The 27569-nt window shown below is 39.6% G+C and overlaps 1 protein-coding gene across 1 annotated transcript; it reads left to right on the top strand.

Annotated features, from left to right (window-relative positions):
- Positions 1-1414: 1414 nt before the first annotated feature.
- snx30 (sorting nexin family member 30) lies at positions 1415-22672 on the top strand. The gene is made up of 9 exons (XM_074690098.1): positions 1415-1676; positions 7780-7995; positions 10389-10499; positions 10621-10779; positions 12403-12592; positions 16900-17099; positions 19599-19688; positions 19998-20150; positions 21774-22672. The coding sequence occupies exons 1-9, from the start codon at positions 1560-1562 to the stop codon at positions 21849-21851; spliced, it is 1314 nt and encodes a 437-aa protein (XP_074546199.1). The 5' UTR covers positions 1415-1559; the 3' UTR covers positions 21852-22672.
- Positions 22673-27569: the final 4897 nt, after the last annotated feature.

Raw genomic sequence — 27569 nt, 5'->3', positions numbered from 1 at the left:
TCCTCCACCCTGGACCCTACAAGGGTCCCTGTGGTGCAGAAACTCTGTTCACATTAGAGCTGAAGGGCGAGATGAACGAGGAGAAGGTGGAGGACAGTCTCTGCGCATTGGATACATTTTAGATAAAGGGAATACATTTTTTCAGCACTGGTGAGTCATCAGTACCTAGGTATGTAAAATGCAAATCAGACCTAACTTTTGTAAACCATGTCCCAGCAATAGAGACCAGCTAACTATTTTTCTTGTAAAGCAAGAATAACACAGACACAATATTAAAACAAAATTTAGATAAAATCACTCAAACATCCACAGAGAATTGTCTGGTTGAAGCTTAGGTACTAACATTTAGCTAATGGGACAAGATTTAAGAAGACAGTAAATAGGTTGTTAATGTAATTTATCTCAAAGACAAATAAAATTAAATAATAATAATGATTAGCAGGACGTTTATGTTTTGTTTTTAACTTTTCAATTATTATAATTTGTAGGCTGTAAATTTATATTTCAGTTTTTAGATGAGATGAAAAGTTGCACTCTTGTTTTTAACTTTTCAAAGATAAATAAAATTAAATAATAATAATGATTAGCAGGACGTTTATGTTTTGTTTTTAACTTTTCAATTATTATAATTTGTAGGCTGTAAATTTATATTTCAGTTTTTAGATGAGATGAAAAGTTGCACTCTTGTTTTTGGACAACTGCATGGAATGACTACTACAAATACACCTACACTAAGAGTGCTTCCAGGAAGTTTGATAGCGTCTGATAAAGCTAGAGATTCCCAAAAAGCACAAACGATGATAATAACCTTGTCCCTGTGGCTTACTGGCCATGTCGGTGAGACAGAACTACAGAAGGGACTATTACTATTGTTGCCTGCTGAGTGAAAAAAAGTTCCCTCGGATGATAAATCTAACTGGAATTTGACCTCTGTATTACTTTAGATTCACGAATCTGTTCCACACCCATGTGCATGCCTGAAATCTTAATATCTCCATAAAGTCCACACCACATACGGATAGATGCTGCTTCCCCTGGATGCGAGAGCCCAGTGTTTTCAGCTTGATCAAAGAGCGTAAATTGAACTAGAGGCCTTACTCTGAGGCTGTTTCTGAAAACAAAAAGCCAGTACGATTGATGAGGATTAAGCAGCATGATTTGTACCTGGTGAGCGGCTTCCAAACAATTATGTAGTAATTAATGATATCAACTTGGAGGGTAAATTCACACTCCAAAGTCTAGCATGCATACTGATGATAAGAACCACTGAAATGAGAACATAAATAGCGTTTCACAGTCTACATACTTGTTGATGGACGATCTTTGGAATTTCATTGGCCTCTTTCTGTCACGTGACAGACATGTTTACATCCGGGTTTCTGTAGTTCAACTTCCGGAGCTGCGCATTTGGAGTCAGCTGACAGTAGTGGTGTACCAACTCATCTGAGGGGACCCTGAACCGAGGAAAATCAACCTTCTGTCTCTTCACGCTTTTGGCCGCGGCGAACCGGAGAGCCGCTACCTCCGATCCCCGGCCACGTCTTCTCGCCTCCCGCAGGATGAGTGTCGGTGCTCCGAGAGGCCTGGCCAGTTCGGGGCAGAAGCCCATCGCAGAGATCCTCCATCCACTGTCCGCCGCCGAGGAACCGCTCTCTGTCACCGTCGGAGGGGAAAAGGTAGGGTCTTACCAAAGCCAGTTTATAAACCACCAGGCGGACGAGGGTGGACGGTTGATCAAACTCATCTCCACATACTATCAGTGCATGTAGGCACCAGTGTTGATGTTCAAAGCCACAAAAGCAGAAGCATCATGATGGAAACTCAGTGCAGTAAACAAGCACACACACAAACAACAAAAACAGAATTAAATGTCTCAAAAGGGAACTGTTTGGATTATTTGGGGGTAAAGCTGATTCTGAACGGTTTGAGGTTGCAATAGCAAGTACTGGATGGAAAACAAATCCCTAAAACCAAGAACAGAGCCATTACTTGTAACACCGTTATGAGGATTTACATTCATCACATCCCATCGATGATTGCAGACGTGCGTGAAGCAGGGGTGTCACTAGGTTTTATGAACAGGGAAGGACCAGTCCCAAGAAGATGCACAGGATGTGAACTAACGTAGTGTGCAAGCACAAATATTTTGAAGTTGCACAGATTACATTTGGGACACATTTGTGACTAAGAGGTTGAATTTTTTTTTTTTTTGCCAAATATCTCTTAAATTAAATATTTAAGTAATATTAAGGTACTCTTTAAAATATTTGGGTCAGGTGTTTGCATATTCAAAGTTCCCTCTATAAACCCCTTCATTTTTATGTAAACAACCAAGCCCTTCAAAATGCTTTGAGACTAGCCAGCTACGTAGTTGTTTGTAGAGCTGGAATATAACTTTTGACCACAAAACAACAAGGGTAACATGTGTGCAGAGATCTTCTATATTCATCTCATGCTTCCCCTCTTTAGGGGACTTTCATACTGGGTGTGAAAGCCAGGGCCTGTATTTGGCAAAACGACCGAATGACAATATGAAATGGATAAAAAAGAACCAGACAGTGCCTGCTGTTGGTACAGCTCATGGAGGAGAATCAAAGGGTATTAATAAGGAAATTGGATCCCAGGATCACCACGAAAGAGAAGAGGCAAACTTTGGAGCACGTTGCCCAACAAATCAATGTGTCGTTCCCCCTCCTTGCATGTACATTGTGCACAAGTGTGCTTCAATCTTAAGCAAGAGCATAGATTACAGCACACAGGCGAAGTGGTTCTCAAACAGTAGGCTACCATTTAGGCCATGGCTGCTGACATCACTTTCTTTAATATTAAGAATCCAAGAAGGTTCTAGAACTTTATATGCTCATGTACTGGACTAAACAGCTGTTTCAGGTGGCAGAAACCATGTTTTGCGTGTTAGGCAAGTCCATAGCCCGCCAGTACCTTAGGCTTCTCAAAAGTCATCCTCCCTCCTCCCAAAGCTTTTTCACTTTGGGGCTCTCTTAAGGCCTTAGACACTTCCTGAATAACTTTTTTCTTACTAAGGGAAAATTCTAAGAAAAATCTAAGAACTCGAGGAATTCTAAGAGTTACTTTTAGCCTTAGGAGCAGGGCTTGACATGAACACCGGCCAACCGGCCAAATGCTGGTGGATTTCGGCAGTGCCTGGTAACACCGCCGCTCCCACTGGCCACTTTGGCGGGTTGAATTTTATCTCAAACATGGAGCAGAGAGACAAGCAAAAAGATGACTCTGATGATGAAAGCTCTGAGGAAATTTAATTTACCTCTCCTTTATTGTCATTCTCATGAAAAAAGAAATGATTTTCTGATAACAATCGTTAATAAATATTTAAACAGTGTCTCTTGCTGAGTTTTTATCAGTTCAATTAATCCCCTTTACCATTTTATTATAAGCAATAACAAACTACTATTTTAATTACTATGTCTTAACAGACTGCATATTTTCATATGAAAGGAGCACAATGTTACACACAACTTTATCAGAGCTGAATACCTGATTAAGGACCTGTGGATTTTAACATTGATGTAGTCTTGTTTTGAGTGTGCTTAGGGGTCATTTACATTTTAAGAGGTTGTAAATCTTTTTTAAGTAAACTTTAGCATGTCATCATCGGCTTTAATCATATCAAACATAATTATCCAACAACAAATTGTGGCCAGTGAAAATACTGAGTGGCTAGTAACTCAGGGATATCACTAGCCACAGTGGCTGGTGAGCAATAAAGTTAATGTCAAGCCCTGCTTAGGAGGCTTTGTGAATACAGGCCCAGGTTTATCAAACAGGGAGCTCCTGGTTCATTATTTAAATGGGACTTTCTACTGGCAGCTGGGGGCTGGGGCTAACTAACTGTTTCTACCAGCAGTGATGAAGACTGAGTTTCTTGAAAAACTTTCATAGCTTCATCCTTCATGTTTTTCTCCTCATGCTGCTTTCAGTTGGCTCTGCGTGCTACTCATAGACAAAGTGGACAGTGCAGCGCTGCCATTTACCATTGTACGGTTTTGAAGCCAAAATACCCCTGTCACAGACGCTGCCATTGGCAGCCACAGTCTGCACAGTGGCCCGGGTCCGAGTCTGACCTGTGGCTTGTTTCCTGCAGGTCATTTCCCACTCTCTGTCCTATCCTCTCTGATTAAAGGCATAAAAAGCCCCAAAAATAGCTTTAAAAGAAAAACAAAAAATGGTTCATCAATACACAAGTCATTCATATTTTCCAGGTGTGGCTAAAATATGAGGCTACAAATAATAATAAATTAGGAGGTGTTTGGATGCTGAAAGAGACTTTTTTTTCTGGGAGTGGCGCCAAAAGAATCAGCTCCATCAGTAGAGCTGAACTTTCCATCACTACCAGTTGCGTTTCCGGGCCGACTCCATTCTATTTTTGCCAGATTCTTAAGCTTTGACACTTCAATGTAACATAAAGAGGATCCAGCTGGAAAGGAGGTTGTGCACAAAAGCCACCTAAAATCATCTAGTGACTTTCAAAATGATACAAACTGTGTCAAAAACATCATTTTCAACTTGACTACAACAACAAACCAGTAATGAGCAGAGCCAGGCTAGAAGGCAACAGGTTTGGGGTTTTACTGCCAAAACAAGAATGAGAAGTTCATTGATGGATCTGGATGTGCGGGAACTCCTCATTCTTGCGACCCTATCTGTCAGGTGCGCACGCAAAATTATTTAGGGGGGCTTTACAATATTTTAGGGAGGCGTCAGACCCCCTGCAACAGGCCTGACAATGTCACTGCATTGAAGGTTGACACAGAAAAGAAAACGGTGAAGCAAACATACTTGAACAAAATGAATTTATATAACTATAGAAACACGAGATGTGCAGGTAGTTACAATGTTAGTGGCGTATGCACTGTGTCATCTAGACTTGTTTTTACATGTGGGGCTTCATGATCCAGTTTACACTCCAGACTCCAGTTTAAACATCAGCCATGGTGTACTGTGCAAACATTGATGGACCAAGCAAACACACCACAGCTTTTTCTCCTGCCAGGTGTTTTACTTTAAGGTAGTGTGCTTATCAGCCACTTTGGTTTTGTTGTTAATTATTGACACAGAGCTGTTATTCTTTGATTTTGCAACATCAATATTCCAATAGTGTCTATAACTTTGCAGGTTCTTTTGCTCAAATCCAAATGAATTTGCAGATAGACATTTGGAAAACTAATTTTAACTAGAGCTACGTTTATTTTTCTATTCTAATTCAGGGTACTTCTGTCTTTGCACACTTGATGAACTAGGATCAAGAGGTGTTGTTTCTCAAAAACTTCTCTTCTTCTCCTCTGCTTTCTTTGACACGTTTCTTGGTATACCAGGAGATAAACTTATTGATCATAACCTTGTTGGGTATTAAACCCTCAACTGACAAGAGTGAAGTTCATTTGAAATACAAAAAACTACAAACAAACAAAACTTTATGATTTATCATGACTGTGCCCCTGAAAATGAATAATGTGTTTTGGGCCATCAGCTGACCAATCTTTTTATACAGGGCTCCTGTCGAATGAGAAAACCATGCAGCATGATGAAGCGCTTTATTTCAGCCTTTTTCCTTCTTAGTGAGTTCTCTGAGAACCAACACTATGAGTTAAGGATGCCTAGATGTAAGCCAGCACACTGAAATTCTCTGAGAATCCAGTACTCAATCAAGAAGCACATACACTGACTTAACATTTTTTTCCTGTTCTGTTCTAGAAAGCAAAATAAACAACTTCAATTTGGCAATAAAAATAATGTAATGATTTATTTTCTGCCTTTTTTTAGGCAATTTGGAAACTAGAATAGAATAGAACTTTATTGTCATTGTAACAAGTACAACAAAATCGAAGTCACAGCAGCAATCAAGAAAACAAAAGAAAGAAACTGTAAAGAAAGTGCAAAAAGGTTCATAAGAAAATAGATGCTGACAGCTTGTCCATCATTGTCCAGTCAGCCAGCCTCCACCTCCACAGGGTCCAGGACTGAGCTTCTTCAGCAGTCTGTTCAGTCTCTGTCTCCTGGATCCTGTCTGCTCACAGCAGGTGAAGCTCTTCCAATGTGGCGTTGGTGTCTGATGTTAGCCTCTTTATCCATGTCTGTGAATAGCATGATGCTACTCTGCCTTCTGGTATTCCCTCTGTTGCTGGGTTAGCACAGCTAGCTCCTCCATCTTAATGGAGATAGATCTTACGTTCCCAATAACGATGGATGGAAGGACAGGTCCATGTCGTCACTTCTTAGCTCACACCTGAGAACCAGCACGTCATCCTCACCTCCTTCTCCCCACCTTGTGGGAAGACACCAGGCCTAACACCAGTTAGCATTGACATGCTACAGGCTGCTAACAGCTGAGTTTGCATGTAAACAATGCAGCTGTGGTTAGATGTAGGATCTCCAGACAAACACACAGAGAAAAAGTATTAAAAATATCTCTGAAGCCACATAAAGTTTGGTGTCCCTGACCAAAAAATTAGCCATACAAAGTAATGATTCACTCTGAATACAATGATTATGAAAAAGAGACAAAAAAATTACAAGAAAGTTCAAAGAAGAGAGAGCTGCTGCAAAAGGCAGCCATAGCCAACAGGGCGGCGCCTAGCAACTTCATGCAAATTCAAAGCAAATTCATGGCTAGCAACAATAGTTATATTTTAGCGTTATTTATATTTTTATTAAAGCGCTTATACTGGTGTATTTAGTGTAATACAAACATAAATTAATATTTTGGGAATCAGCAATATGGTTATGTAGTGCAGTGGTGGCAAACACCTCACATCTAGACAGGATAAGGAGTCTATTGATTGAAGTTTTCACAACTCTCTGTTTTGCTCTTTATGACAGTCAGATGTGATTCGTACTGTTTCTCTGCATCTGTTGGATCTGTGTCGTGGTGGACTGATTGTTCACTCACTGTGTTAAAATGATGCAATGCAATTATCCAAACAAAGCTTATTGGTGCAGGTCAGCACCATAATGCAAAAGATAGTGCTCACAACATCAGCATAGGCAATTTGTTTTTGTGTGTGAGTGCTCACTGTAAGCACCTGAAGTGTTTCAGTAGGAGTGCAGGGATCAGGAGTATCCCTTCCTGCAACTACAGAGCAAAAGATGTGAGCTAAGCAGAAAAAAAGGTGATTTAAGTTGAACATTAGCTTTTCTGCTGCCCCACATGCACCTTAACCTGTTCACCTAGAAAAAAGCAATGTATGCTTCACGTGTTGTTTACAAGTAAGGTCAGGGACAGGAAAATCTCATTTCCCCCTGAGATTGTTATAATAACACATTTGGTCAATAGATATGAATTACTCATTTCTCGCCAGTTGTTTGACATTTTAATTCTTTCCTGTACATACACAGCTTTATTTCTAATAACCACTTTTCTTTAAAATAACATATCCAAATTTAAAAACCATCTCTGTTTTAAGCTGCACTCTCCACAGCCTTGACATTTGTTAAGTTGTTTGCCTTTTATAACTTTTTTGATTGTGTGTTTGGATGAAGCTCTTGGAGAAATTGCTTTGATACTTGTCACCATAACAAAAAATTGGAAGAAGTTTACAAGCCAAGTCTGGGGGCACATTTGATTTAACCTTTGGATAATTGTTTTTTTTATTTGTCTGAAAACAACTTAATACTGATGATATAATAAAAAATATATGAAAATACTAAAACTTGATTGTTTAGATTACAACAAAGAACATCTGTTTGTTTGGGCTTCCCACTGCTGCTTGTGACTTTGATGTCAACTACTTTCTGTCCTTGCAGGAGGCTGGGCTGACCAATGGCACACCAGTGGAGACATCTAGTCCTGCCTCTGCATCCTCGCTTTTTAGCAGACTTCAGCTGGATGAAGACCTGGAAGCAGATGTGCTGGACCCTTACACTCTCGCCGAAACCCGTGACCTCTTTGTCACAGTGGATGACCCAAAGAAGCATGTTTCCACCATGGAGACCTACATCACCTACAGAGTGTCAACCAAGGTCTGCTATTGGTATCATGGTAACACTGTTTATTTGCTTTTATTTGGATAATGTGGGCTTTATTTGGGCTAACCACTTTGGAAACTGAGGTTAAAAGTATGGTGGCATATTGCATTTACTTAAAAATAAAACATTTTTTCTGTTTTTAAGAGATGCTATCTTATCAAAACAGGATTCACAACCCTCATGTTCAGAGAGATGTGCACGCATTTGGGCAACAGAAGCAAGGTTTAGCTCCATTAATTCAGACAAGTTAGCATTCTCAAACACCAAATTCAAACTGTAAGCAGTTGTTCTGTGTTCAATTTCCAGAAACAATTCTATACTAAGGAATCAGCTTCTATCCAATTCTGACCGTTACAGAGCTACAGCTGTTTTGGAGTTAATAGTAACCATGCTAACTGGTGACTTTCAATCGGACATGTCAGTGATAGTCTCTGGTTGTGTCTGAAATCATTCACTTATTCCCTACTCACTACTGACCATATGGTGAATTAGATGCAGTGGAATATAAAGTCCACTCAATCAGCTGAATTAAAACAACATTTCGGATACTACTCACTCACTCACCAGCTGCTGACAGTGAAGTAATTATTCTTGAGACGTTAATGGACGGCTGGAGATTTACAGTTATGATTTTTCTCAAACACTGCAAAATGGCATTGATTTCATTTAACACTAATATTATACTAAGCATAGGGATGGGTACCGAATTAGGTACTTTTATAGGTACTGACCGAATTCTGTCAAAGGTACCAGGTACTGATTCATGTAAAATCAAAAGGTACCATGTTTAGGTACCTGAATGCAACTTTGTGACTGTAAGGGAGTGGAAGAGTAGACGACTTTCCTTGCTGGACATGAACACAGCATTGCAAGGTTATATATGGAAGAATTAGCATGTTAAATTAAAAAAATATATATAATTTATTAATAAAAAAATGATATTTTTTACCACATAAACTCAAAAAAGTACAGAAAATTGGTACTGTTGAGTACCGGTACTGATCACCAGGTACCAGGCATCGGTACCGTATCATTTCAAAAGTGAAAGGTACCCATCCCTAACTAAGCATATTCTTGACAACAGTCAAATATAATAAATCATTATTTATACGTTATTTTAAGTAAATAAACCATTTATTCACGCAGCAACTTATGCTGTGTCTGAGAATTACAAGGTCCAGTGAATGCATCACCCGCGATGAACGGTTTAGCGGCTAACATCTGGGTTGTTTGTTTCTCTGCTTGAAGTTGTGAGACGTGTTCGTCCGAAAGTTAAACAGGGAGCTAAATGTTATTCTCTGACAGTTTTTTATCTTGTTTCATGTTATCAGTAATCAGTAATCATGTTATCAGCCATTTTTTCTGTTTGAACCGCAATGCATGATGGTATATATGGCTCATATAGTGAGCATTGCTAATAAACTTGTTTTTAAAATGCATTCTGGGATGCATTGAGTGGACTATATAGTGAATGACCATGCTCAATCAGATTCCGCACACAATAAAATGGCGTATTCACTATATAGTGCACTAAATAGTGAATAGGGAGTGATTTCGGACACAGCCAGAGACTGTATAGAATATGGACTTAGTCTCTACAATGTCACCCATCTGTTCCTGAAACAGTGAAATGAAGCCAACCGGTAGATGTGGCCATATTGGATGTGAGCTTCCTTTCTAACAGCTACAGGGCACCTGTCAGTCGCTTGAGCTGAGCTGTGTTTCTGATTAAAAATCAGACGATCCTAATATCATCTAAACCATACCCCCCAGAGTGTGTGCCGATAGTGAAATCAGCATTTCAGACCCAAGCTGTTTTTTGAACCAGGCCGTAAATGTGTTTTTAAAGCATTAAAAATCTGTTTTTTTGGCTTGATGTGTATGAGTTTTCTGGTCTTTCTGCAGCCAGCGTCATGCTGATTCCCCATGAAATCCAGTTTTTACTCTGTTTTTAATGCAAAAGTTGGGTCGGGACATGGGAGTCGTTCATCAAATTGTTATTTAGGTAAAAAGTGTGTCTGCAGACAAACATGAACACAGTGTTAATTTCAAGAATGGGGGGCATCTCTCAATGCTGTCTTGACAAATAGAGTGTGTGTAAGTGGGACTGTGTTCTCACCAGCTATATGTCAAGGTCAGTGTGATGTATGATACTCCTCACTGAGCCAAACCACCTTAACCCATCCATCCCTGTCTAATGTGCACACAAGTTCTACATCTGTGTGCTTTTTTTACTACAGCAATTTCAAATAAAATTCAACAAACTTATTCAAAGAAAACACTTTGTGTCTTTTTAATGTAAATTTAGATGAAGAGTCAGGAAAAGATTTCAACCGACTGATTCAATAATAGTTCTCACAGCAAAATGTCTTTGTGTTTTTCCCCAGACATCACGGATAGAATTTGATCTGCCGGAGTATTATGTGCGACGGCGTTACCAGGACTTTGACTGGCTGAGGATCAAGCTGGAGGACAGTCAGCCAACCCACCTAATCCCTGTAGGTCAAACCAGCAATAAGATAACCTACTAACATGTCTTTATTTACATGCTAATAATCTAAACATACCACCTCTTCTCTGCTTCTCTCTTCCTCTTTGTTCGTCTCTGTTTGTCCCCAGCCACTGCCCGAAAAGTTTGTCATGAAAGGAGTAGTTGATCGTTTTTCAGAAGAGTTTGTGGAGACAAGGATGAAAGCTCTGGACAAGTTCCTGAAGCGAGTCGCAGACCATCCTGTCCTTTCCTTTAACCCACATCTAAATGCATTCCTGTCTGCAAAGGTGAGAGAACACAAGGATGGGGGACCACTGTCATTTTAGTGTTGGTAAAGCCATTTGGTTTTATGTTAGAATAATGGTTTAACAGTTTGAGAATGGCAATAGTTCAAGTCTTTATTGATAAAGTGTTTGGGATTTCTCAACTTCTTTCTCTGTTGTTGGCTGAGTGTTATTAAAAAAGCATCTGCTGCATCAGGCAACACAAAGACTTTTGTTTGGGGGTAAAAGAGTGTGTGTGCATTTGCATGCGTTTTCACTGGGTCTGTCACCACTCACAAATTTCCTTGTGAGGAAATAAGATTGCAGTAAAATAATAGGACTTAGACAAAAGAAAGAGCAGAATAAATGTTCCAGTGAAGTATTACAATATAAACTGTTAGATATGCACCCATTGGCCACTTTATGAGGTACAAGCTTTCTAGTAGCAAGTTGGAACCATAGACTGTAAAAAAATGGACGTCATCTTGCTCAGCTTAAATTTGGGGTCTCCACAAAAACTGCTCCCCCTGGTGACTGGCTGCAGTACAGGTCAAAACATCCATCTCCCCAGTCATTCCAGATGGGCTGTGGTCAAACTTTGAAAAATTAATACACCTCGTAGAAATGTTTCTCACATCTGATTGTTGTGGTGATTTGAAGATATAATTTCGGTGCCTTGTATTCAAGTCCTCTTTTTTCGGAAAAGTTTCGTTTTAATTAGTTATAAGAGGTTAAAATCGAGGTTTTACGCCATGTTTAACGACGATTAACAGCTGCTGTTCTTGTGTATTTTTTGGGGGGATTGTAAAATATGTCTGGAGGTAGAGTCAAGAAGTGATTAGACTCTTGAAAGAAAAAAAAATATTATTTTTGTCACCAAGCTCCACTCAGATTCTCCCAGAATCCCTCACAGTCTCTACTGCTCTATTGGATTGAGATCTCGTGACTTGGAGGTTATTGGAGTACAGGGAACTCATTGTCATGTTGAAGAATGCAGTTTAAGTTGATATGAGCTTTGTGACATGGAGCGTTGTCCTGCTGGAAGTCTCCTTTAAAACATGGGTAGACTGTGCACGTAAAGGGATGGACATGGTCAGCAACAATACTCGGGTAGGCTGTGGACTGGCTCAGGTGGGAATAAGGTGCCCAAAAGTGAGAAGAAAATCTCTTCCACACCTTACCATCTGAATATAGCATCAACAATAGAGACTCATCAGACCAGGTGATGTTTTGGCCCAGAGGACTTCTGTTCACTGGATATTTCCTCTTTTTGGGACCAGTAATTGTGCATGAAAATCCCAGCAGATCAGCAGTTTCTGAAATACTCAGACCAGCCCGTCTGGCACCAACAACCATGCCACGTTCAAAGTCACTTAAATCACCTTTCTTCCCCATTCTGATGCTCAGTTTGAACTGCAGCAGATTGCCTTGACCATGTCCACATGCCTAAATAACATGAGTTGCTGCCATGTGGTCAGCTAATGTTTGCTTAAACCAGCTGTTGAATTACCTAATAAAGTGGTCAGTGAGTGTATGCTCTAAATGTAATAAACAACTGGGGAATAGATTAGCAGCCATGTATTTGATTTCATGTCAGCACACTTGTTGCCTCATGTCTGGGTATATGTGTCGTGGTGTTTTCTGCAGGACCTGAACAAGCGTCAGGGTCTGGCCCTGCTGACCAAGGTGGGTGAGTCGGTGAAACATGTGGCTGGGGGATACAAGCTACGGCCGAGACCTGCTGAGTTTTGCGCCATGGGAGACTACCTGGATACATTCAGCCAGAAACTGGGAACAATTGACCGCATTGCTCAGAGGATCCTCAAAGAGCAGTCAGGTATCAGCCAACACTTTTTGTCCTTCTGATTTTTGTCCATGGGGTATTTGTTTCTGTTAATCCTTAAATATCTGTTAGGATAAAGGAAGCTTGGTCCTCAAAAATTTAGAGTGTTAAATTGATTGCATGTAGTTTAAGTATTGAATGAGGAATTTATATATTTTCTTCCAATTGTATGTACACTACCATATAGAATGTATAGAAAGATACAATATAGTCAACACATTGACAAGATTAAAAAAAATGACTTTTAGTTCAACACACACACACATATATATATATATATATATATATATATATATATATACATATGTATTCTGGAGCAAAAGAAATTTCCCCCCACACTTCCAGAAGCTCCTCCCACAAGTTTGATTGGCTGGGGTGGGCACTTCTTGCGTGTAGCTCAATGGGATTGAGACCTGGTGACTGCACTGACCACCCCGTTACAAATAGAATACCAGCTGCCTGCTTCTTCTCTGAATAGTTCTTGCACAATTTGGAGGTGTGCTTTGGGTCATTGTCTTGTTGTAGGATGAAAGTGGCTCCAATCAAATGCTGTTCACAGGGTATGGCATGGCGTAGCATTATGGAGTGATGGCCTTCTTTATTCAAAATCCCTTTGACCTTGAACAAATCTCCCACCTTACCAGCGCCAAAGCAACCCCAGACTATCACGTTACCCCCACCTTGCTTGATAGATGGCGTCAGGCACTCTTCCAGCAACTTTTCTGTTGTTCTGCGTCTCACAAATGTTCTTCAAACTCTGATTCGTCCGTCCATAACACTTTTTTCCAATCTTCCTCTGTCCAATGTCTGTGTTCTTTTGCCCATATTAATCTTTTTCTTTTATTGGCCAGTCTCAGATATGACTTTTTCTTCGCCACTCTGCCCTGAAGGCCAGCATCCTAGAGTCGCCTCTTCACTGTAGATGTTGACACTGGCGTTTAGCGGGTACTGTTTAATGAAGCTGCCAGTTTAGGACCTGTGAGGTGTCTATTTCTCAAACTAGAGCCTCTAGGGTACTTATCTTCTTGCTCAGTTGTGCAGTGGGCCCTCCCACTTCTTTTTCAGCTCTGGTTAGAGCCTGTTTTTGCTGTTCTCTGAAGGGAGAATTACACACCATTGTAGGAAATCTTCAGTTTCTTGGCAATTTCTGGCATGGAATAGCCTTCATTTCTCAGAATAAGAATGGACTGTCAAGTTTCACATGAAAGTTCTCTTTTTCTGGCCATTTTTGGTGTTAAATCAACCCCACAAATGTGATGCTCCAGAAACTCAACCTGCTCAAAGGAAGGTCAGCTTTATAGCTTCTCTAACCACCTAAAGTGTTTTAGGGTTTTCTAACCATCCATTAGTCTTCTGACGCAATTAGCCAACACATTGTACCATTAGAACACCAAAGTGATAGTTGCAGGAAATGGGCCTCTATACACTTCTAAAGATAATGCACCAAAACCCAGTCATTTACTGCTAAAATAGTCACTTGCCACATAAACAACGTATAGAGTGTATTTTTGATTAGTTTTAAGTTATCTTCATTGAAAAACAGAGCTTTCTTTCAAAAACAAGGATATTTCTGAGTGATCCCAAACTTTTGAACAGTAGTGTAAGTGTACACAGACAGGATTAGGTAGAATTAATTTCATATTTGGAAATATTTTTAATTGTGTTTTACATCAGAAAATGAGCATCTTTGTCAGCATAGGAGCAGGTCCCCTTAACTCTCACCATCCCATACTATCATGTTTCTGCCAAATAACATAATGGACATAATAGAGGTCTAAGCACTTTGTGTGAGTAACTAGCCACCCAAAATGCAGTGGTTTGTAGTGTTTTTGTGGACAAAAATAACTTATTTTGCTAAATGCTTTTGGTGGTGAAAACTTAACAAATAGAGGTTCATACTAACTCTACACCAAAGGAGCTTTTTATCCTCTAAGATCACTGTCACTTCAACCACAGGAGGAGTGAACAAGGCAGCAATACGGTCTAGAATCTGACTGCAAGCAATCACTAAATGTTTTCATCTCTACACACCGGCACTTTACGTGGTGAATGTCAACAATAAACCGGTAGGAATAAAATGAATAAAAATGAATTTTGTTTAAATCATCTAGAAAACACTTTAATTTTGATACAGCCATGAGATTCACAAACATCATTTTAACTATACAAACTCTAGACAGGAGCAGAAAGGAGTGTTCTGTTTTTTCTCTCTTCCTGTTAGCTTATGTCGAAATGCTGAACTCACAGCATTTCAACATCAAGAAATCCGACTCTATTGCCTTTGGCATTTTGTTTACTAATGCTGCTTTAATTAACATACACACTTAATAAGGGTAAATTTCGTGGTTTTACAGCTGGTTAAGCCTTTAGCTGGATATCTGGTTTTCTGAACTTGTCTTCAGTATTCATCCACTGAGGGCAGGAGTGTTTGATTCAGAGAAAAACTTACACAGAGTTAATGTCCTGTCACTCATTTGTTTCTTATGGAAAATTTTGTCTGAGTCAGGATGAGGTAAAGGGGAAGGCCTTTAGGATGATCCACCGGGTACCAGCCTGTCAGTCACATAGCCATGCCTCTACATGTACTATAAGTTAAATAACTTCAAAAATACTAGATAATGACAAATTCTTCTACTCAAAATCAAACCTTTTCTAACCAGGCTGTAAAGATGTTTCTTTTTGATGTTAAGACAGGGATGAGAATTGATAAGATTTTGTTAATACCGATGCCCTTATCGATTCTGCTTATCAATCTGATTCTTTATCGATTCCCTTATCAATTCCTGTTGTGAACTTTCTTGGTACAAAAAGCAGCTTTACAGGTTTTCTGTATCAACAACATTTAATTGAGTTTATACTGTAAGTGAATAAAATGTGATTGGTCCCTGAGTCTGGATATTTCTGGGCATGATTAAACAGAAACAGGTAAAAATTGCACACAATGTGACGTTGATGTACTGTGTTGTAATATATTAATAATTCAAGTGGGCCATCTAGTGTCTCAAAGTGGTTATAGCAATGGTTTAAGTTGTTTGGAACCTTTCCGTAGTTATGAAGTCAGCCATTAGCCTTTCATTAGCCTGTTAGCTTTTAACATTTGAAATTCTCAGTATTTTTTTTTTTTACAAAGAGTTGATGTGAAATGTTTCTGAGATGAAAGCTGAAATTCCATTCTGAAGCTGAGGTTATACTGATGTATGCTAACTGCTAGCATATCAATGCAGTTTCCCATATACGTTAGCATCAAGCTTGCGCTATTTTGTTATTTTGGTAAATAAGGTGATTTTTACATTCAAATGTTCTGAATATGAATCTCCAGAGAGAGAGAGTAATGTACATTTCTTTATGAAGTCAGTTCTTCAGTAAAACTTCAAGCTGAAAATCCTGAATCAGAGTTTTCTTGGGAAACATTATCTAACTGCTAAGCTAAGATAGCTGCAGCAGACTAGTCGAGATAGGGCACGGCTGCTCCGGCACAATGTAAAGAATTGATAAGGGAATCGTTAAGCACAAAGGCTAACGATATCAATGGATTGAAACATTTCTTATCGATTCCCAACAGGAACCGGTTTTCAATTCCCATCCCTGTGTCAAGATGTTCTGTTGTAAATTGTTGTGGATGTGGTTTCTGCTGTTTCTGCAGCCAGCCTGGAGTGAATGCTCAGGGAACTACACTTTTAACACTCCTGCATAGACTTTATTTTAAGACAAAATGTTACTGCCTGAGAGAAACCCACAAACATTTTGGCTGCACAATTAAAAACCTCAGGCCTAACTCATGCTGGACAAATGATCCTGTGTATCAATTGCCTGCTGTGCAAAAAGCTGCCTGTCACCATCTGTTCAGATTATACATGTTCTGGAAAGAAATCTGCTGTGTAAACTAAAGGTCCTGTTTTGGTCACTGGATAAGTTGGACGCTTTGGAGCTGTAGATAACGAATGCCTGTGAGCTGACACAGAGTGTGAAACAAGCAAATGCCATGCATGCTTGACTCCACAGCCTGGGCTTTATCCTGCCTCGTGTGTCATTTACAGATTTAGATTCTGCAGTTTAACATGCATATCTCTGTTGCTTGTGAGGAGGGGGTGCCAGTTCAACAATTATTTTTTTTTCAGTCCTTCCATTCTCGAGAGTGTGTTATTTTCTCTACTTTGACGTATAGACAGAGTGGCTGTGGGTTACATACAAACATGAAAGAGTAAGACATTTTATATCTTAGAACAGTGAAAACTAAACCTCACAGTTCTTTATTAGAGAAATCATACTGCATTGTTTTTCTTTGCTCTTTCCACCTCTAGAGTATCTGACAGAACTGCGTGAGTATGGCACTGTGTACTCAAGCTGGGCGGGGTCTGAGGAGGAGCTGCAGCGCCCCCTGGAGGGTGTGGCCAGCTGTGTGACAACATGTTGCAGAGCCCTGGAGGAGCAGTGTGAGAACATGAGCCAGGACTCCCTGCCTGTCCTCAGAGAATACCTCCTCTACATTGAGTCCATGAAGGTGCGCGGTGTGTCATGCAGTCAAGTTTCTTTTGTTAGAATACAGTATTCAATAACTGTGGTTACAGTTAGCATGGGTAGATCTAGTTATCAGAATTAAAAAAAAGAAAATTGGAATTACTTCAAAGCAAAAACAAAAAAGAATTGGTTTTGATTATGGTTTTGCAGCTAGTATAATAATAACATGGCCTATTTTTATTTAGTGAAATAAGACATGAGATTTCAGGTTTTAACTAAGTTTTGACTATCAAATTCTTAAACCTTTATTTTTATTTATTCTTTTTTGCTTTCGTTGTGTGGTAACTTTCATGCAGATAAATACAAGAGGGAGAATAGTTCCCCAACTTAAGTTCAGGAAATACTTCAAAGCTCTCAAAAGTACAAATACTGTCAAAAGTAAGAAACTGGACTTATTATTTTGTGAGCTTTACCAGAGAGACAACTTGTCTTTCTCTTCAACATGCCCCTATTAAAAAAAAAAAACTAATAATAGATCCACGTTATGATTCTAAATTTTCCAACTCAGTAGTTCTTTTAATTAGGAATACTTTGATTTTCTTACACTTATTCCTCTTTAAACCGTTACATTTAGTACAAGTGTTCAAAGGGGAAAGCAACAGCTGTTTTCTGAAGCTGTAAAAAAAGAGCAGAAAATACATGGAGCTGAGGTTGAGTATCACTAATACTTACAGGGTGGCCAGAAAGATTTACCCATCGTATATCACTATTTTGTTTGCTTAGCTTTTGTCCTAGGAACTTAAAATTTTGGATAGTTTCTCTTAAAAGGCATAGCTTTTGATGTACCTGAGTTCATTTGTTTACTCCTAATGATTGTCGAGTATGGCATCGAAAGGGTAAGCGTGGACATGCTTACCCTTTCGATGCCATAGATTGTGGCCTTGAAGGAGGCTGGACTGACAACAATGCAAATCATGAAAAAGGTGAATGTTTGTCGTAAGACTGTCTACAATGTCATGAAACGATACAAGGAGACTGGAAATACCACCAGCAAGCCAATCCCTGGAAGAAAACGTTCAGTTCGGACCAAAAGGGTTGTTGAGACGGTGAGGAAGAGAATCCAAAGGAATCCTCGCAGGAGCATGAGGGCAACAGCAAAGGAAGTGAACATCTCAAGAACTTCACTGAGAAGAATCAGCAAGCAGGATCTCAGACTGAAAGCACTGAAAATGCAACACAGACAACTGATTTCAGCCGCTTCTAAGAAAAAACTGCTTGACAGGAGGAAAATGATGCTGCAGGTGATCCAGAGTGCCGCAGACAAAGTCATGGTTTGGTCTGATGAGAAGATCTTCACCGTTCAGGCAGTGGTTGATTCCCAGAATGACAGGGTTTCTGCACATAGTGCTTAGCACCTACCTGAAGGCTGCAGAACTCAGTTTGGTGGTCAGAAGCAGCTGGAGTCATGGTGTGGGCTGCTGTTGCATCTGATGGCTCAAAGTCTCTTTGGTCTTCATTCAGGAGGGTGTGAAAGTGAACAGCCAGGTGTTCCTTCAAAAGCTTGAAGAAAAAATGTTGCCTTGGTGTACCAATGTGTTTGGAAACCAGTTTGTCTTCACACAGGATGGAGCAGCAGCTCACACATCCAATGTCACACAGGCCTGTAGCAAGCAGCACTTTCCTGGTTTCTGGGACAAGAACATGTGGTCTCCGTCAAGTCCAGACATCAATCCCATGGACTTAGTGATCTGGTCTATCCTGGAGAGGGAGGTCTCAAGAGTATCTCACAGCAGTGTCACCGCTTTGAAGACAGCTCTGATGAAGTCATGGTCAAAACTTGATGCAGAGACGGTGCTGCGCTCACGCCAGGCAGTGCCAGGTCGTCTCCAGGATATGATAAAGGCAAAGGGTGGCCATATTTAAATGTAAATCTTTTTGGTGACAGAGAATAAAGTATAGAAACTGTGTTCAATGTTTGTATTCAATATTTTTGTCTGCAAGCGTTTTTGGATAGTGCGGAAAAACGATGGGTAAATCTTTCTGGCCCCCCCTGTACACAGCACTGACAAGTGTCACCTTTTTTTTGCCCAAACAACTTGAATTTCCCTCCGGGGATTAATAAAGTATGACTTATCTTAACTTATCTTATCTTATCTTTGAGCAATTCTTTTGCTTCTGTTTACTTTGGAGCAGATTCAAAGCCACCTTCGTATATTTTTTGCACTATATTTCAATGTGAATGGTGTGTTGATGGGTGAATGTGAATAGCAGTGATTGAAAAGACTAAGAAGTGCTACATAAGTACAAGTTCATTCACCAGTCTATTACTGTTTAGAATTGCATGTGTTGTGAAATGGGTCAGAGACATACGAGAAACTGCATTTGTCACATCCTGTGCCCCACCCACCCTCACCCCCCACCCCCACTCAGCAGATCACTCTTTGATATCTCTTACCTTTTGTTCCATGCAAAAAGTCTTAACGCATTATTTAATGACGAGGTGACTGTGCAAAATAATGAAGTGTTTTTTGGTTTCTCACAGAATGTTTTGAGGAAGAGGGACCAGACCCAGGCGGAGTACGAGGGCCGGCTTGAAGCAGCCATATTGCGCAAACAGGAAGACAAGACACCAGTGAGTCTTGTTCTTCTTCTCATCCAAACACTCAGCATGGTTTTAGGAAAAGGGTTGCTAATCTCTTTAAAATAAAGCTCTTGTTTTTAAACGAGAAGTTGGATATCTTTTGCTCATGAGCTATACTAACCCCACAGAGAAGGTTCCTATGGTGAGAGTGTTTGTCACTTTGTCAAATTTTTGTAATTAAACCCCAACTTTTTGAATTCATGCCACACCCAGTAGCTTTAGTACAGTAAGCTGTCCTGTAGTATGTCCCCACAAGGCTTCTGTAGCTATAGTTTTCCCTGTTTCCCTGTGTCCATGTAGATACCTGTGGAGGTTGAAAAATGCCAGGACAAAGTGGAGTGCTTTAACGCTGACCTGAAGGCAGACTGGGAGCGCTGGCAGAGCAACAAGAGACAAGACTTCAAACAGTTCCTCATCGATATGGCAGACAAAAACATCACCCATTATGAGAAGGTATGCAGACTGCTCATTATCGGGTATTAACACAGGAGAGGGTTGAATTTTTATCTCTGCAGGAAGTTCAAATTGTCTTGTTGCTTTAGTGTTCCTCTTTTTACATTTTACATTTCCAAGGTAAAAAAGAGTGCCAATAAATGGTATATTAAAGGTATAATTGGAAGTTTGATTTAGATAGACTTTTTGTTATACTGGTTAAAATGATCTATATGTCCCATTGGCAAGCAATACATGATGTGTTCTTAATGAGGGTGAACAATATCCGCTATCTACAGCAGGAGAAAACCCAGGAAAACATCAGCCAATCACAACGATAAGGATCCAAACTGTTAAACCAATCAAATCCTGTCCTGCCGTTTTGCCCTCCTCCTGCACGTACATTTCACCAGCGCGCACTGCTCCTGACTCAATGAGTGTTCCTGAGTTTAGGGGTGTACAGGTGCACACTCAGCAGAAGAAAGGCAGAGAAACTACCTATACCCTGATTACTGGTAACCGCTCCTCCGGCTAAACCCCTCCGACCTGATGAGGTACTTGGCTCTGGGCTGTAGTCTGGATCAGAGTCTATTAAACTCTCACCACAGGGGCTCTGACAAGCTAAATAAAAATTGTGATATTGAGTAAGTCCTGGAGAAAATGTACGTGTACCATTTGTATTATAGCTTTACTCCTGATATCGTGTCACAGGTAAAAGTGGATAATGCTAGCATGACAGTTGCGAATACTAACAAAAGTCACGTTTGTTTATTTGTTTTTTTAGCTTTACGTTTTAACGTTTTGGTGTTTCCTTACCTCTAAACGAGACATGACTCAACGTAGTGCAAAACATAAAATAATGTGCTGAGTCCTTTTTCAGTCATACACAATCAAAGTCGCGAATCAGTGGCGCTCGTGCATGTGAGCAGGGGCGTTGCTTTGGAGGAGCTCGAAGGGGAGGGAGAGGAGGGGCTAGGAGGAGTCCTGGCGAGATGCTACGTTCAAAATCATGCTAGTTTTTCAGGACTGCCAACCCTGCCTTTAACGGTAGAAAAAAGTGTAATGCTTAAAGGCTTGAGCTTCTCTGTCCCCTTTTGACCCACTTTATTGACTTTAAAACATCAATGACTGAAACTTACTATTAACAAAAAAAAAGCCAGAAAATTTAGAGTAGTCCATTTATTTTCATATCCAATCATTTTACACCCTTTATTTTGTATCACCTTAATGATAAACATTATGGGTGACTTGTTGGCTTTAAATTAATTGGAGCTTATGAAACAGATAGACTTGTTTGCCTATTTACTGCAAAACACAAAAGAAAAGAAAAGTGTGAATCTGAATCTCATCATGGAATACATCTTCAGTAACCTCTGAAAAATCTTTTAATTTATTAAATTTCATTTTTGTTAACAGCTTTATGGTTAAGACTTGTAGAGAGAGACAGAGAGACATAGAGGTCTTGCGTAAAAAATAATAAATTGTGAAGATAGATGAAGGACAGTTATGCAGTAGTTGGAGACAAGGCTACAAGACATTACTTTAAAAATATGCCTCCAACGTCCTGATGTCGCAACAGCTCCTTCTATTATCTGCTCTTTTTTCACCCTGCTGTTTTGCCTCCACCATCTCCACCCTCTACAGTGCCAGGCAGGGTGGGAGTCGCTCATAACACTCCTCCAGGAGAAACAGACCGAGGACAAAACAAGTGACACGAACTGAAGCACCCCCCTCCCCCAAATATAACTCTTTCTGTCATGCCAAGGAAATGGACCATGTGGGCAGCAGACATGAACTGCTGGGCTCGTCTCCTGCTCTCCAGAGGTGATTTTATGGAGGGATCATCTCTGTAAGGTCTGGCCTTCAATGGATGTAACAAAGGGTGCATTTAAGCACACTGGAAAGAGGAGGGCTTACTTTGTACAGACATTTTCTTTGTTTTTCTGTCGTTCTTATTGACTTTTTTACTTCATGTTTGCAATTAACAGTTGTCAGTTGCCAGTGCTGCTTGCGTTTATTAAACCCGGGTCTCATAAAGTTAGGTTTTCTGTCTGTTGTCCCCATGTTCACAATTCCCAAACGGGGAAAAAACAAATCCTAAGTGTCGTCAAGTAAGATACAGTTATGCATGGGCAGAGGTGAAGTGGTTTGGTACGAGATGTTTAGGAAATCCATACGACTCAAGTTGTTAAAGCTTGTCTGAAAATGCCGTACAGTAACTCTCCTACAACAATACTGAAATGTGCTGCAAACTGGGAGGAATAGTTTGGAGGACTTTTTATTTTTGCTTGTTAAGGTTATAAAATCACTCTCCACCATCCATAACTTTTTTTTTTTTAAATATATTTGTTTTTTTTTTATAGACAAAGAAAATACAAATCAAACAAAAAGTGGCAAAACTAAAAAAAAGGAGACTATCCCCCTACCCCCACCCAGAAGGGAAAAAACGAAAAAACAAACTTTCATGTTGGAATCTTAACTTAAGAAGTTCCTATTCTGAAAGAAAACAGTCATTAATCATTAAAAAAACAAAAAGAAAAAAACAATGGCACATTCTCACAGCAAGATGGTGCAGTTAAGACACATAACATTATTCTTTGCCGCAGATCTTATTGAACACACTTCCCCTGTTTCTCAAGATGCAGGATGTTTCTCCCAGCCACCATTGAAAAAAAAAACAGCTTTTTTTACTTTTTTTCCAACATTTCCCAAAAGCTTTCGAGAGAAAACTAAAGATGTTTTTCCAATACAGTGACAACTTACTACATGACCAGAATGAGTGTGCTGAACGGCCTATTGAAGATTGACACCTATTACAGAGAGGAGAAACACCAGGGTAATACAGTCTGTGAAGTGTTTGAAACTGTATAAGGTTGTGTCGTACATTAACTGAACAGTCATTTCTGTATGAGACCTAAAGCATCCACCTCATGTTATGTGAGATTTGGTAAAAATTGGAAACAGCCCCACGTTTAACAGGATCAAAAGTATTTATCTCCTCCATAGACTCATGTTTGTTCAGGATTTCAAAATTTGGCAAATGCTTCCTGACATAGTCCCTGATCTGTAAATATCAGAAAAAAATGTGTTGCTGGTATATTTTACACAACTCCTATTCGAGCAAATGTAGCAAAACTCCGTTTAAGGTGGGCTGTTCTCACCTTAAACGGTTGGTTGAAGTTGTCCTCCCCTTGTAGTTTTGGAAGCAGCTTGGAAACAAAATCTGTTGATCTACCCTTTTCAGATTTCTCTTTGATCCCAATAATGCAAATATTTTGCCGGCAGGAGCGGGACTTCAGATCTTGGAGCTTTGCTAACTGTTGTCTTACTTGGGATGCTAAGCTGTCATAAGGCGGCTCCAGTTCTACGATCTGCCTCTCATAGATGTAGACACATGCTTTCAGATTTCAGATACAGATGATTTGAGGCCCACAATGGCATCGCTAAGCTCAGCAAACCTTTTGCGGACGGTGCTGTTGAGAGGGGCTAATGCTACTAGGACATCATCAATGGTAGCAGTGGTGCTAGCGCTAGCCTTAGCCTCTTCAATGTCTGCTAGCTTGATCAAACTTTACCAGAATCATCTTCTTCAGTGACCTTTTCACATTTCTTGCCTTTTTTTTTTTTGGTCTTGTCATTTCGCGTATTGCAACTTATTGCCACACTGTGTAAAAATAAGTAAAGGCTGTGGCTGAAGTGTCAACAATGAAGATTAATGTGAAGTTCAGGTGAAGCTCCCCTCAAACGCGTCTACTCCATAGCAAAACAAACTGAAAGACCCCTGGAACTATTTTTTTAAACCTCATAAAGTTTATAGTTTCCCCAGTTTCCCTGCAAACTCTTTATATGACAACATTAAATTGAAAACTTGAAACTTGCAGAGATCATCAGGGCGTAACACACTGCCAAGTGTTCAACTGGAAACAAAACATGGTGGACAGAAAACCTACATAAATGTCTGTAGTTATGTGTCTCCAGTTTCTTCTAAAGGGAAATAGCAGGATGCATTCCTGATCTACATTAGTTTGTGTAAATGGACACAAAGTTAGTGACACCACCAGTTAATGTGTTGAAAGCAAATGAAGCGTGTTATATCAGGGAAGTGAATTTGAGTGGTCCTTGGTGTGACTTGATTGCAGCATAGCAGCACCACCTGGTGGTCAAACTCTGAACAGTTTTCATTCCTTCTTTTAGGAGCGGTAGTTTAACTGTCAGTACTGCCCTCGTTTATGTGTGTTGTATCACAATTTTTACCTTTTTAATCACGATTATGTATACTGGCAGCAGTTTTTCCACCTCCATTCTTCACCTGAGAGGCTTGGACTCCATTTGGTAATCTGAGGCACAGACTGGGGCCATAAAACCCTTCAACATTCACTGTTTACTTTTTATCTTTCAACCAACTTTCATATCTTGGTGTAAAGATTTGGCATTATGTAGCTTAAGGTAAGCTGTTACACAAAATAGGATTTGGAAAAGTAGTACAGAGTCATATCAGCAATAATCGAAGTGAGGAATTGTGGTGTTCTTAAAAACACAGAGAAAAGAACTCTAAAGCTTCATCCCTGGATGGTTGTATAATGTTACTTAAAAGAGTTTTCTTAAAGCTCAGGAGCCAGACACCTGGAGATTTACATACTGATAAATAAAAGCTAAACACACAATATGAGACTAATGACTTAGACCTTTGGAGAAGATTTGCAGCTCCATTAAAAGATGTATTTAACATTAGCGTTGGAAGATTTAGCCTGGTTTGAACTGCTGTGACTCATGGGAAATATTTGGTGAAGATGAAGTAGCTCTGCATCATTTAACCAACAGAGCTTTTGCTTCACACATTTCCTCTTCAGTAGGGAGGATCTATTCTTGCTAATGTGGCCTTGAAGGAAAAATAATCCCAACACATTGTGTTTCTTCAGATATCATCTTTGCTGTACCCTGAAATGGCTTTCAGAATAGATGCAGAGGCTTGAGTACTTCTTTATTCCTTTAAATATTCAATCTGCAATGATTGGATACCATATTTCTCTGTCATTCCCTGCATTTCTCATTAGCTTCAGTCAGCGTACAGTAGCAAAAACTTGACTAGGATAGATTTGGTGTGACAAATCAGTCAGAGAAGAAACAACAGAAACGTTTTTCCTATTATTCATTTGTTGTGCAGACCTGAGCGTGTTCTAGCCTCATAAAACTAACCACTTGAAACTTTTTTTTCCTAACAATATGTGGGAAAACTTTGTGTAAAAAACAAGTACCTTCCTATGGTCAACGAAAAGAAATAAAGTGCTTATTTCAATATTTAAGGTCTGTGACTAATTGTCTCTAAAAGCCCATCACTGATGTCACAGGCCTGTTTCAGTGAAGCTGGTGGCTAGAGAAACACAGTGCCATCCTCCATAGTGGTTTGTGTATGGTTTATCTGTTCACCTCTCACTGACCCCCACCTTTTCCTAGCAGCAAAAACAAGCAGCTATCTGACTTATTTACTTACATACTTACTACACCAGGGGTGGCCAACCAGTCAAAGACCAAAAGCCACAAAATTGCCATGGTATTACAAAGAGCCACAAAAAACGTGGTCTAACAAACGCACTTCCTCTTACACAGATACAAATTTACATAAAATGAAAATTTTCAAAGCGAGATTTATTGTGTTTGTAAGTGCTATTAAATTTGTACCCAGAGCCGTGTCAAAGACAAATCTCTGTTTTTACGGCAGAAGAGACAAAGTTCCATCTATCTATCTATCTACAAGCACATAAGTGATTGAGAGGAGCGCATGTAGAGAAAAGAAACTGAAACTTAAGTATCAATCTCGTTATCCAAGTATTGATCAGTATTGATCCCAATGTTTGCAACAATATATCAGTTTTATGAGTGGATCGAAGAGCCACACACCAATAGGCAAAGAGCCACATGCGGCCTGCGAGCCACAGGTTGGCCACCCCTGTACTACACTGACCTCCAGAAATCAGCACAGTGAAAAATGAGGGAAATTCATTTCAACTCAACAACTGATACAGCTGGTAAGACGCAGAAAAGCTTTCTTTTCAGCTGTGGTTCAGTGTTGAGGCAGCTACAGTGGACAGTATGGATGCACCAATGCTAAATGACAGTATTTGTACTAAAATATTGAACTCAACCATGGGGAGCCAGAGTCTGAGGTATTCAAAAACCAAAACTAAGCTTCTGTAAAACCCCTTTTTCTATACATTCTGTAGATAACTTCCATTTTTTTCTAGTACCTCCTTTACAAGAATAATATTTTTGTACAAAACTGTACTAAAAAATTGATCAAAAGTAAAAACAAGATATTTGTTATCTTTTCTTTTCTGAATGGTCACAGTTCTTTATTAGGAAACACAAGAAAGAGGACAGATCTACTCAGTCTAAGCAAAAATGTTGCAATATGGCAGAAGTCAGAAGAAGAATGTTGTCGTTTTGGTTGAGCTGGTGTCTGGAGTTGGTTTGTTTTTAACTGAACACTGTGAACCATTGTAGTGATTTTACAAAAAGGCATCAGTGACCTGTGTCAGGCTGTTTGGTGTAACTGAAGGAGATGTACAAACAAGACTTTCCTTTAACTACTTCTTGTTTTACAGGTAGCATACTGTACATGGATCACCCTGTTGCACATCTGAATTTGGGGGCACAGCTAAGTCAATTCATGTATTTAAGAATTAAAATAAATAGGATTGTTTGTTTTTTAACAAGAATGGCACCATGGCATAGGGGTGTGAAACTGGAACAACCAAAATATGAGGAAAGCCCTGGCAGTAGTTCTGTTTCCTTTTTACTTCTCATCACTAAGCCCCCTCTTCTGCTATGTGCCTGCTGATTTGTTTTGCACTTTACCCCTGAAAAGTTACCTGATTTAATTAATAAATAAACCAATAAACCTTTCTTCCAGGGTCGAAATGACCTGTAAATACTTTAGTGTCACATGGTTGGGACTCATTTCATATCTCAGTTTGAAAACTTTGGTCTGTAATATAAATGAAGGAATCATCTGCAAAGACGCACAGTGTTGTTTGAACAGAGGGGGGGATCAATGGTTTTAAGCCAAACACCCTCGATCTTTTCCCACTGTCGTCTTCATGCAGATTCACACATAAAGAGAAAATCTGACTCACTCAACAGATCACACTCTTTTGTTCGGTAAACCCTGTCTGAAAGGGTCAAAGAAGGCAAAATAATGAAGGTGTGAATCCAGCTTGTCTTTTCCCCCCTCAGTGTGTTCTGTTTACATTCAAAGCTTTTATTGTACATTTTGGATGTCAATAACATGTTATAATTATAAATAAGCTTGTATATTGATGTTTTGATGCAAATTATCTTTACCTCAAATGACTTTTTGAATATATTGGAAAAATAATAAAACAACAAATGCATTTCATACTTGTGTGCTTGAGTCTTATTTGCAGGAAAGAATGTTTCTAA

Source organism: Halichoeres trimaculatus, unplaced genomic scaffold, assembly GCF_033239565.1.
Source record: "Halichoeres trimaculatus isolate MK-OKI-2021-1 unplaced genomic scaffold, fHalTri1.1 fHalTri1_scaffold_16, whole genome shotgun sequence".
In the NCBI taxonomy this organism is placed as follows: Eukaryota; Metazoa; Chordata; class Actinopteri; order Labriformes; family Labridae; genus Halichoeres; species Halichoeres trimaculatus.
Note: the sequence above shows the minus strand (reverse complement) of the source record. Positions and strands in the feature narration are given on the sequence as shown.